The sequence below is a fragment of the Calliphora vicina genome, chromosome 1 (genome assembly GCF_958450345.1).
Source record: "Calliphora vicina chromosome 1, idCalVici1.1, whole genome shotgun sequence".
Classification (NCBI taxonomy): domain Eukaryota; kingdom Metazoa; phylum Arthropoda; class Insecta; order Diptera; family Calliphoridae; genus Calliphora; species Calliphora vicina.
In genome coordinates, this window is record NC_088780.1 from 9,449,027 (window position 1) to 9,461,906 (window position 12,880).

General features: G+C 30.0%; 1 protein-coding gene across 1 annotated transcript; it reads left to right on the forward strand.

The window, feature by feature from the left end:
* The first annotated feature begins 870 nt into the window (after positions 1-870).
* On the forward strand, positions 871-11,761 carry Elp1 (elongator complex protein 1). The gene is made up of 6 exons (XM_065498934.1): positions 871-1,543; positions 2,864-4,480; positions 4,546-5,330; positions 6,133-6,549; positions 6,621-6,979; positions 11,585-11,761. Exons 1-6 carry the CDS (start codon positions 974-976, stop codon positions 11,650-11,652), a joined length of 3,816 nt encoding a protein of 1,271 aa, XP_065355006.1. The 5' UTR covers positions 871-973; the 3' UTR covers positions 11,653-11,761.
* Positions 11,762-12,880: the final 1,119 nt, after the last annotated feature.

The window sequence follows — 12,880 nt, forward strand, 5'->3', positions numbered from 1 at the left end:
GTAATTTGTTTTGCGTTATTTTTCACTCTACACTGCTTTCGTAATTTTTGTATTTTTTTTTTGGTTTTATGGAATTTCTTACAAAAATATATCTTTTTTGCGTTTTTTTTTGTATTATATTTTTCCAATATGTATTTTGTCGTTTCTTTTTCCACTATTTCTTTACTTTACACTTCACACAGCACTAACACCATCTCACACATATTTTTTAGTGGTAAAACATGCCTATTGGTATGAAGAAAAAAAAATAAAAGAAAATACAAAAATTCCTGCTTTTTCTTATGCATTTGCCTTTTTCATATGGTGACTTTTAAACGCACTTTATTCATTTTAACTGGCACTTAACACTTAAACATGGCAATAAATATTTTAAAACAATTGTATTTGAGTAAATAAAATAAATTATATAAATTTTCTAAAGGTTTAAATAGGATATTTTTAAAAAATTTTACTACAGTCGTCACACAAAAATATATTCACAACTTCGAGACTAAACTTTTTTAGCATTGCCAACCTTGGGTTGTTTAAAAAGGAAGTGTTCGTTTTAATTGGATTTTGTTAGTCATATCAAAATAAAGTTGGCAGCTCTTTTTTGCAACAGCCAGCTCCGGCTCATGTTGAGCAAAACCATTTTTTTTAATTAAAGTTTAACAATATGGCAGCATTTTATTATCTCTATTGCAAAATCTACATAATTTGCAATTATTTGAAATGTATATTATTCGTATAAGAGTCCTTTTTGCAAAAATGTAAATAACTTATACAGCTTAATTCATAATTAGTTATAGCTATGATATTTAGTATTTATTATTGAGGAGTTTTGGGGATATAAAAACGTTAACTGGGGATGAGTACTGAGAAAATACCGACAACACTACCGCTGCAAGCAAAACAAATGTTTTTGTTTAATTTTTTTTCTTGATTGCGGCACGTGTTGAAATAATTTTGTATATTTTATTAAATAAAGAATACAATGCGTAATTTAAAATTAAAATTTTGCCAGCAATATACCAAAGGTGTGGTGGAGCAACCGAAATATCTGCTACTTAATCCCAATTCGAGTAAATCCGATGATGTTCGTTTTATGGTGACTGATGACAAATTGTTTTCATACAAACCGGGCTCCACAGAATTCCCTAAGGTATTGGCCGAGGTGCCCGGTATAGTGGCTGCAGAGTATTTAGCATTGGAAAATGAAATTTGTTTGGCCACTTCAGTGGGAGAAGTTTTGTTGGTAAATCCGGATACACAAAAAGTAAATGAAGGTACTTACTGTGATGTGGGCATTGAAGGCATGTCTTGGAGTCCCGACCAAGAAGTGGTGGTATTTGTTACCAAACAACACAATGTAGTGGTAATGACCTGCACCTATGATCCATTGACGGAGCATTGTTTGGACGATGAGACTGCCGAGGCAGAGGGTGAATTTATCAATGTTGGCTGGGGCAAGAAGGAGACTCAGTTTCATGGCTCTGAGGGAAAACAGGCAGCTAAACAGAAGTTAGATGATGGAACGAAAGTTAATTTGGAGGAATTGCCTAAGGTAAGTAAAGTGTTTCAATGAATTTGCTTGAATAATATAATTTTTTAAACCCTACACCATGAGTGCCGCCATGTCCGTCTCTATTTTGAAATCAAAAGTACCTTTTAATGAAAAGTACCTATTAATAAAAAATACCTTTTAATAAAAAATGACATTTTATACAAAAAAGTACCATTTAACAAAAAAATACATTTTAACAAAAAAGTATCTTTTAACAAAAAAGTACCTTTTAACAAAAAAGTACCTTTTAACAAAAAAGTACCTTTTAACAAAAAAGTTCCTTTTAACAAAAAAGTACCTTTTAACAAAAAAGTACCTTTTAACAAAAAAGTACCTTTTAACAAAAAAGTACCTTTTAACAAAAAAGTACCTTTTAACAAAAAAGTACCTTTTAACAAAAAAAGTACCTTTTAACAAAAAAGTACCTTTTAACAAAAAAGTACCTTTTAACAAAAAAGTACCTTTTAATAAAAAAGTACCTTTTAACAAAAAAGTACCTTTTAACAAAAAAGTACCTTTTAACAAAAAAGTATCTTTTAACAAAAAAGTACCTTTTAACAAAAAAGTTCCTTTTAACAAAAAAGTACATTTTAATAAAAAAGTTCCTTTTAACAAAAAAGTACCTTTTAACAAAAAAGTACCTTTTAACAAAAAAGTACATTTTAACAAAAAAGTTCCTTCTAACAAAAAAGTACATTTTAACAAAAAAGTTCCTTTTAACAAAAAAGTACCTTTTAACAAAAAAGTACCTTTTAACAAAAAAGTACCTTTTAACAAAAAAGTACCTTTTAACAAAAAAGTACCTTTTAACAAAAAAGTACCTTTTAACAAAAAAGTACCTTTTAACAAAAAAGTACCTTTTAACAAAAAAGTACCTTTTAACAAAAAAGTTCCTTTTAACAAAAAAGTACATTTTAATAAAAAAGTACCTTTTAACAAAAAAGTACCTTTTAATAAAAAAGTTCCTTTTAACAAAAAAGTACATTTTAACAAAAAAGTACATTTTAACAAAAAAGTTCCTTTTAACAAAAAAGTATCTTTTAACAAAAAAGTACCTTTTAACAAAAAAGTATCTTTTTACAAAAAGTACCTTTTAACAAAAAAGTACCTTTTAGCAAGAAAGTACCTTTTAACAAAAAAGTACCTTTTAACAAAAAACTACCTTTTTACAAAAAGTACCTTTTAACAAAATTACCTTTTATTGAAGATCACAATTTGTTTACGAAATTTTTAAATTTTTATCTTAAAGTGTACTTTGATGAAGGGTATATAAGATTATGCATAGCCGAATACAGATATCTTACTTGTTTTAATTTCCAGGACATTCATATTGACTGGCGTGCTGATGGTGCCTATTTTGTGGTCTCATATGTTTCTCAATCTCGTGGTCGCACCTTTAAAGTCTTTGACAAAGAGGGCAAACTTCAATATGTGGGAGAAAAACAACCCAGTTTGGGATCAGCTATCGGTTGGAGACCCTCTGGCACCTGGATTGCTATACCCCAAAGACTGCCCAATAAAAGCTGTATTGCTCTTTTCGAAAAGAACGGTTTAAGACATCGTGAACTTGTTTTACCCTTCGATCTGCAAGAAGAACCTGTTGAATGCATTAAATGGAGTTCTGATTCGGAAATTCTTTGCCTAAAGACCCAACACAAGTTGTATTTGTATACCATTGGCAATTATCATTGGTATTTGAAACAGGTGTTGGAATTTTCGGACGAACAACAAATCAGCTACTTGCAGTGGGACAATCGCATGGGAGAGGAGAAAACTTTGCATATATTGTTTGAAACGGGCAAATATTTGATGTATAAATGGCAATGGTGCATAGATCGTTACAATAGAACAGGTTTAGTGTGTGTGGTGGATGGTAAACGTTTGTTATTAACGGACTTTTCGAAAGCCATGATACCACCACCCATGAGCAGCCAAGAATTGCAATTAGACGGAGAAGCTTTTATTGTAGCCGTTTGCTTGCAAGGCGTGCAAGATGATTTGCAATTGTGCATATATGATTCCAGGCATAATATGCATGTCTACAAGGGTAAAGTAACACAACCTACTCTTTTCACAAAGCAGGGAGTTTTGAAAACATTGGAGGCGCCAGAAACTTTGATGCCCTTGCAATATGCTAATCTACAATGGTTTGAGAGCTTTGAGGATACCTATTTATTGTCCAATTATACCGAGGATAATATGACCAGTCTAAAATTCTTTAGCCTGGATGTAACCAAATCCTGCTTTAAAGTGGTCTCCTGTGTCAGTATACCCGGCACCATTTACACTCTAACACCCTCGGGCAGAGAACAACCCTGTGAATTGTTTTATCAGTTAATGGAGGATTGTCGTTTAATACAATTGGTGTTTGATGTAGACACAAATCGTGAGACTAGCCGTCGTTTACATGCCCAATTTGAACATTTAATCGAACAATTGGAAACATTTATAAGACCCCTGGAAGCTGAAACTTTTACCATTGCTTTGACCAATAATCAAGGCTTGTTTATTAATTCCCAAAGCTCAGCTCAAGATGTTACATCCTTCTGTATGGCTGGTAATTACTTGACCTTTACCAAATTGGCTTCTCTGCACTTTTTGCGTTTAAGCGATTTGTGCCTGGTCAATGAAAGACGTTTGGAGAGGGGTTCAAAATTGATAACCACTGTAGCAGACTCGGCACGTACAGTATTGCAAATGCCCAGAGGCAATTTGGAAGCCATTTGCCCTCGTGTATTGTCATTGGAGTTGGTAGGCGCTTTATTGGAGGCGCAAAAGTACTGCCTGGCTTTTGATACGTTGCGTAAGCAGCGCATTAATTTAAATATCTTGTGTGATCACAATATGTGTGATTTTGTTAATCGTTTGGATGTTTTCCTACATGAAATACAAAATCCCAACTGGCTTAATCTGTTTCTCAGTGATTTGCAAAATGAGGTAAGTTGAAGGGAAATGGGGAAAAGATAAAATATACTCAGCAAATTTCTCATCTTTTTTTCTAGGACTTTACCAAATCCATGTACTCTAGCAACTATAAAGAAAATTCCCAATTATATCCCGAAGGCTTTAAAATCGAAAACAAAGTTGCCTATTTATGCAAGGCCTTGTGTTCACGCATGGAACAAACCAGCGAAAAACGTTATCGTTTACCCATTTTAACGGCCTATGTGAAAACTGGCGAATTGGAAAAGGCTCTTGAACTTATATGGCAAGATAAGAAAAATGATAATGCCACAGATGGTGGTGGTGCAGCGGCGGCCGCTGCTGAAGATGCTTTAAAATATTTACTGTATTTGGTGGATGTCAATGAGCTGTATAATGTAGCTTTGGGCACTTATGATTTTGGTCTAGTGTTGTTTGTGGCACAAAAATCCCAAAAGGATCCCAAAGAATATTTGGCTTTTCTGAATGAGCTGAAATCGTATGAATTAAATTATCGTAAATTCAAGATTGATGAGCATTTGAAACGTCCGGAGAAAGCCTTGAAACATATAGCCAACTGTGGCAAGGAGAAGTTCGTTGAAGCTTTGACTTTTATAAAGAAACATGAATATTATGCCCAGGCTTTAAGAGCCTTCCAGGGTGATGGGGAATGTTATCGGGCAATTTGTTTGGCCTTCGCCGATTATTTGAGAGCCAAGGGTAGATTTGAAAACGCCAGTATTTTGTATGAACGTGGTTTGAATCTGCAGCAGGCTTTATTAAGTGCCAAACATGTTTTGGATTGGCAGAGGGCTTTAATGCTGGCCAAGAAGATTGATCCTCAAACTGTGGATATAGTTGCGAAGTGAGTACAAAATAGTCTTCTTTTATTGACTTTTAAGATTATTATGTGTCAAAATATGTTCATTTGTATTAAAAAGTACCTTTTTATAGAAAAGTACCTTTTTATAGAAAAGTACCTTTTTATAGAAAAGTACCTTTTTATAGAAAAGTACCTTTTTATAGAAAAGTACCTTTTATAAAAAAAGTACCTTTTATAAAAAAGTACCTTTTATAAAGAAGTACCTTTTATAAAAAAGTACCTTTTATAAAAAAGGACCTTTTATAGAAAAGTACCTTTTATAAAAAAAGTACCTTTTTATAGAAAAGTACCTTTTATAAAAAAAGTACCTTTTATAAAAAAAGTACCTTTTATAAAAAAAGTACCTTTTATAAAAAAAGTACCTTCTATAAAAAAAGTACCTTTTATAAAAAAGTACCTTTTATAAAAAAGTACCTTTTATAAAAAAGTACCTTTTATAAAAAAGTACCTTTTATAAAAAAGTACCTTTTATAAAAAAGTACCTTTTATAAAAAAGTACCTTTTATAAAAAAGTACCTTTTATAAAAAAGTACCTTTTATAAAAAAGTACCTTTTATAAAAAAGTACCTTTTATAAAAAAGTACCTTTTATAAAAAAAGTACCTTTTATAAAAAAGTACCTTTCATAAAAAAGTACTTTTCATCAAAAAGATTTTGAGTTTTGCCTAAAAAAAATATTTTCCCACCAAACAAGTCACAAAAAGGCTTATTTCACCAAAAAGACCTTTTTCCTAAAAAATTAAAATTTCACCAAACAAAATTTTAAATTATTTCCCCACATCCAGCTCCCTCATTTCACCATTGCAAGAGCAAGGCAAACATTTCGAAGCCTTTGAGCTGGCCAAAAAATATTCCAACAATTTCACTGCCTCCCTTGACTGTCTATTTGCGGGCAAATTATTCTTAAGAGCAATTTATGAAATCAATCTAAATGAAAGCGACAACAATAAGGAAATACTGCAAAATCTATTAATACCCAAACTATTGGCATATCATGAAATTCTTGCCACAAATTTAGCAGCCGATGAAGCACAATTTATTAAACACAAAGAACGTTTACTGGAGGTGCGTGTAATACGCAAAAAACAAGCTCAAAATTTTATAGACGGCAGTGATCAAGTGGATATAGATGAATGTGATTTGCTGTCAGACACCACAAGTTTAAGATCCTCGCGTTATACTGCCAGTTCAAGGGGCACTGGGTGAGTTAAAATTATATCTTTTCTAACTAATTTAATAAGTATTTTCTTTTGTTTTCTTTACTATTTTTTAGCAAAACTTTCCGGTCTAGCAAAAATCGCCGCAAACATGAACGCAAATTGTTAAGCTTCAAACCCGGCAATCCTTTTGAGGATATCGCTTATATTGATGCTCTTTACAATCAAATCACCAGCTGTTTTGCGCAACAGCAGCATATACACGACACTTGCAAGGCTTTGGTGCTGTGCAATCAAGAAAATGTGGCCACTGATCTGCAGCAACAGTTAAAACGTTTGTTAAGCTTAATGCAAGATTCTCTGGATGATATTTGGATCCCTGAAATGTTGACAATATCGGCTGCCCAGCAGTTTTTGCAGGGACCCAACATTGACTATACACAGTTGCAAAATGAACAGCGTTATGCTATGATGGGTGAGTACATAGGTGGTTTAAGAGATTTGGATAAATGCGTGTATGTATGTCATCAATTCGTTCATATTTTGTTACAAATTTAAATGGTTCTAGATTGCATTTCGAAAAATATTGAAACTAGTTTTTCTGATTTTAACTAATTTCGTTTCAAAACATTAATAGTAACCCTCATAGCAACAATTAAAAAAAGTAATGTGATGAAAAATGTCTGCATTATATTTGTGTCTTGCTAAGCATTAACGACTTTAAATATTTTATTTATCAAAATTATAAAAACATATAATGATTCATTCAATTAAAACTTAGACGCCCTCTAATTTAAGTACGCACATTTGAAAATTATGAGTTAAAAAACAAATGTAGATAATTTGATGTATTGTAGTGAAAATGTGTGAAATTTTTAGATATAAAAAAAATTAAACAAAATTACTAATTTAGTGTACAAAACTTTTTTAAATTTATTACGATATTTTCTATTATTGTTTGCGAATTGGTAGCCTTATAGCCCTGACAGACATAGGATTTGTATACTATACTAGCGTAGTACACTACATGTGTGTCAACCTATACTTTAATTAAACCATCAAACACTATGGTGTAAAGCTGGTTCGTATACTATGAATATGTACGTAGTATACATATCGTGGTATAGAAACCACATGTCTGTCAGGGCTATTAGTAAATCTAGCGGGTTTTTGTATATTTATCGACTTTTATATCCACCATTGATTGTGTCATTCCGTTTGTAACACATCGAAATATTCATCGCAAACCCTCAAAGTATATTCTGGGTCCTTATGAAATTTTAAAATCCGTCTGTTTGTCTCTTGATAACATGATAGCGCCCAAATGAAAGGAACTAGCTGGCTGAAATTATCCACAAATACTCTCTGCTAATAAGGTTTGTGTTTGGTATTGAAAATAGACAATATCGGTCCATGATTTCACCTAACCTCTATACAAATGTCCACTCGGAATACTGTTGATTATGCGGCAATCCTGATAAAATTTTTCACAAATTAGTTCTAAGTACACTGAAATTATACTGTAAAGTATGGTGAAAATCAGGCAACATTTGTCTCTAGTCCCCATACAAGGTCCCCCTCAGAAAATGACTTGAACATTTATAATTGTCTTACAATAATTAATATCACGATGAAATTTTACATAGATTTTATAACCTTCACCATGAGTGGCAAGGGTATATATAAGTTTGTCATTCCGTTTGTAATTTTTCATTTGCGACCCCACAAAGTATATACATATATTCTGGATCGTTATAGATAGCGAAGTCGATATAGCCATGTCCGCCTGTCCTTCTGTATGTTGAAATCAATTTTCCGTAGCTCCCAAATTACTTACATACATGATTCATACATCAATTCTTTTAAAATCGACAAAATCGGCCCACAAATGGCTGAGATATAATAAAAAAACCAGGACAACTTTGATTTTTGCCATATTTTTGACCTACAGTGACCGACAAAAGTCTACGTACGACCATTATTTTCGCAACTCGCATACATCTAAACCATAATAAGTAAAAGTAATGATGCAGTTTTATTTCAAATGCATTTTTATTAATATAACATAAAAATAATTAATTTAAACTGTTATTCACAAAAAATTAAAAAAATATGTTGACAAAAGTCTACATACGATCTGTACACTAAATAAACATTTTTCAGCGAATGCAAATTTTCATTAAATTGCTGTTCTGCGGACGTTATATTTTGCCATTCTTCTGGAAGCTTCTCCTTTAACATTGGTTCACAAGTAAAAAGATGTTTTCGGATCTTCCGTTGTAGAATTTCCCACACGCCCGTCGTGGGGCATGGCAGAGTAGCCAATCTTTGACAGTTTGAGACGTATGTTTCGGATCGTTATCTTGCTGAAATATCCTACTTTAACCAAGAGTTAAAATATCAACTGGTGCTCTCACATTTTGTTCCAAAATAGATTTGTACTGATAACGATCCATATTACCCTCAATAATCACTAACTTTCCCACTCCAAAAGCAGCGACAGTACCCCAAACCATCACACTACCACCACCATGCTTAACTGTAGCAAGTAAGTTTTTCGGATCCATTGCTGTATTTGTTTTGCGCCATACTTTATCTCAAGTCATCAGTGCACAAAACTAGCTTCCAGAATTTTGAACCCGAATTTTTTTTTTTTTTTTTAAAAATTTAAAAAACAAAAAAAAAATTTTTTTAAATTTAAAAAAAAAAAATTTTTAAAATTTTAAAAAAAAAAAAATTTAATTTAAAAAAAAAAATTTAAATAACAATCGAAAAATTTGTTTTTCCAAAAAATTCAAAAAACAACTGGAAAAAAAAAATTTTGTTTACCTAAAAATATTTAAAATTTTGAAGTATAATTTGGTGAAGGGTATATAAGATTCGGCACAGCCGAATATAGCACTCTTACTTGTTTATGAATAATTTTGCAAGTTTACATTGCATTATGGTTTCAAATCCAGTTTTTATGGCATAAATTAAAATAATCATGTCAGAGCTTTTAATTTCAGCACATTTAATGTCCATGGCATATAAATAAATTTAAACAAAAAATAGTCAATTGGACCACGCCCACACTCTACACCCACTAAATGGGAAGGTATCCAAACTGAACTCTTTTTTATATGTAAAAGATAATTATTTGATTATTTTTGTTAATATTCAGATTTTTATTGATTTTTTTTAAAGAACCCACTCTATTAGTACATCATATTTGCTCCCGTTAGTTGTCCAATCCGAAAGCATTTCGGTACGGGTAATCAAAAATTGTGCTAAAATAAAATGACAATTGTGGATGTTTGCTGAAAAATGCTGGCGAGATATGAATATACACTCAAAATACACACTTTAGCGAACACTTCCACATTTAAACTTCCATGGAAGTTCGTGCCCAAACACAACTTTTGGTCCACTGAACTTATAGGTTATGACGAGACTATAAAACTACACAATCACAATATCAAGAATTACGACAAGGACTCAACAAAAATAAAATTCAAAAATATGCCATAAAACTACTTAACTTAGGCTATATTTGCCATTTTTGAAATAGTTTATAACTTTATTTTGTAAGGTTTGCTCGTTATACAATTGTAATACTGTTTTAACACTTATTTAAGAATACGTGTTTAAAGTTTCAACTTTGAAAGCCTAGCAGCAGACCAGCAGTTTTGTCAACTGTGTTTTTAAACATATTTTCTTGATTGCTGGAGTATTGTCTTTAGGAAAATAAATTAATTTTTAAAAATTTTTTAAAATAAAATTTTGAATTTTTGCCAAAAAAAATCGATTTGGGACCATAGTGCATTGCATAGATTTCAAACAAAACTGCATTATTATTTTTTTATTTACCGGGTTTTCTCTCATAAAGTGGCAAAAAATTGTGGTCGTACTTAGACTTATGTCGACCACTGTATATCTGGATTACTAAGTCATTAATATAGACAATATGGATATCTGGATGGATATTGGACCTACAATGTGTCAAAATCGGCAAAAATATTGTTTTAACCCGAATTTTTTTTTAACAAAAAATTTTTTTATCTTAAATTGTTTAATTTAAAAAAAAAATTTAAACAATTTCGAAAATAAATTTTTTTTAAAAAAATTTTGAAAAAGAAAAATTTTTTTTTTTCATGGCAAGTTATAATTCGTAGGTAAAATAATTTTCTTTTATAGCGTTCAACTTTTTTTCAAATTAAAGAAAAAGAAACTTTGTTGTTTGCACTATAATGTTCAATAACTAAGAGTGAGAATAAATGACAGATATGTACCCTTCAAAATGACATATAAGTTATTAAAGACAAAAATTGCGTTCGCCATCTATAGTAAATCCCGCATTTTTAAGTCATATACCCAATAAAATTTGTGTGAAGTAGCAATTTTTATAAGTTTAGCGATTTATAGTGAAATTTTGTTTGCGAAATTTGAGTTTTTTGTAAATTTAAAGATTTTTGTGAAATTTGCGTTTTTTTTTGGTTTGATTTTTGGTAAATTTTTTTTTTGTCAAATTGAGCAATTTCTGTTAAGTTAAAGTTTTTTGTGAAAACGTTTTTTTTTGTAAATTTAATTTTAGAAATTTCGTAAAACTAGCAATTTTTTGTGAAATTAGAGATTAGAATCAAATAAATGTTTGTGTTCAAGAAATGTTACTTTGCCTCAAAGAAAATTTGTGAAATTATTAAAAAAATAATAAAAGAAGTACATACAAGTGTAATAATAAATAGTTTTAATGTGAAGGTCAAGAAAATATAAAAAAATTATATAGAAATAAGGATTTAAACATTCAGGAGAATAACATAACATCATCATCCTTTTAACAAATCACAATTTACATCAAAATTTAATTTAAAATTTCATTGGTTTGTTTGTGTGCAATTTAACATGTCATATAATATTTGATGGTCTAGTAAATTCGAATAAATTTTAGCAAGATCTCGATCAGATTTTATTTTCTAAAATTAATAATTATTTTCTAGAATTAAAAAAAAAACTAAAAATAATTAATCTTGCTAAAAATTAATTTGAATAACTAAATCATCAATATCTTTAAAAATTTCTATAAATATTTCTTTCATTACAGATCCCCTCAAGCGCTTTAAACCTCAACTAAGTCAAATTGATTGGGAACATGAGATACTGCAGTTATAATTTGGTTTTTTTTATAATTTTAATTACTATTTAAGCTTGGCTTAATACAAACTAATCAATAAAATGTTATGCTAAAATAAACAATAAATTCAAATAACTTTATTCAAACAACATATTTAAATTTCAACAAGTTTTTTTTATTTATCAGACAGAGTTTTACGAAAATTTCTTATGATTCAGTGGTTACATGTAAAATTTTGCACAGCTTTTACTTTCATTTTCTTTTATTTCTAATACAAAACTTTTCAATTATGCAAATTTCTTTAATTTAATGAATTGTTTTAAATGCTTTTTATGGTATTTTTTTTTTATATTTATAAAGTTTTTAATTCAGCCAACCAAACAACAGGCAATTGATCATGCAATTGTTTTGTAAAATTGTAGATTTAATATGATCGATTTTTTTTTTCATAAGCTTTTATATAAACGGTTTTTTCTACTCTTTAGTGGATTTACTTTCACTAATTAAAGTTGTTTTTTTTTTTTGTTTTTTTCTTCTTGTTAAATTAATAGTTATTAATAACAATATCTTGTGTTAATCTAACCATAATTATTCAATAATTACTACATCGCTTACAATTGGTTAAAAAGCGAAATTGCTGTAAAAAGCAAAAGTGTTTTAGAAAAGAAATAGAAAAATTACTGTTTAAAAAGTTAAATGGAGTGTTTAGCATCGGCTGTAGAGAATTTCAGATGCACTTTAGATTCAAGATTCTGAAAGTTTTCTTTGGGGATAATTGTAAAGAAAGAACAAGGTTCTTTCTATATCCTTGTAAATAAAGAAGTGAATTTAAGGATGTCCGTTTTTTGCAATCAAACCCCGAATCATTTAGGTTCCTATTTATTACCTCAATGTATTGAATAAACTTTCAAGAACTTTTTTTTTATTGAAAATCAACAAAATTGTTTCATAAGTAAAAATATTGGCTACATAGTAGGGTATTCAATTAATCGAGTTTCTGGTTTAATCGGTTAATCGAGTAAATAATTAATCGGGGTTTAAATTTAATCAGTTAATTTTAAATTATTCGATTAACCGAATAATTTCTATTTTAATTTTAAATTGACAAAAAATAACAATTCAACAAAACAATAAATATATGTATGTATACACGTGTATGTTTATAAGGGATTTTAGGGCGATCTTCTGAAATAATCGTTTAAAAAGGAATATGATTTAAATGCTTTCCTTTTAGTTTTAATAAATCTTGACTTGAAACTCTATCAC

Coding starts and splice junctions, on each gene's coding strand:
- Elp1 (XM_065498934.1), top strand. CDS start 974: ATGCGTAATTTAAAATTAAAATTTTGCCAGCAATATACCAAAGGTGTG. Junction 4,481..4,545: donor TCAGTGATTTGCAAAATGAG/GTAAGTTGAAGG, acceptor CTTTTTTTCTAG/GACTTTACCAAATCCATGTA. Junction 5,331..6,132: donor ACTGTGGATATAGTTGCGAA/GTGAGTACAAAA, acceptor CCCCACATCCAG/CTCCCTCATTTCACCATTGC.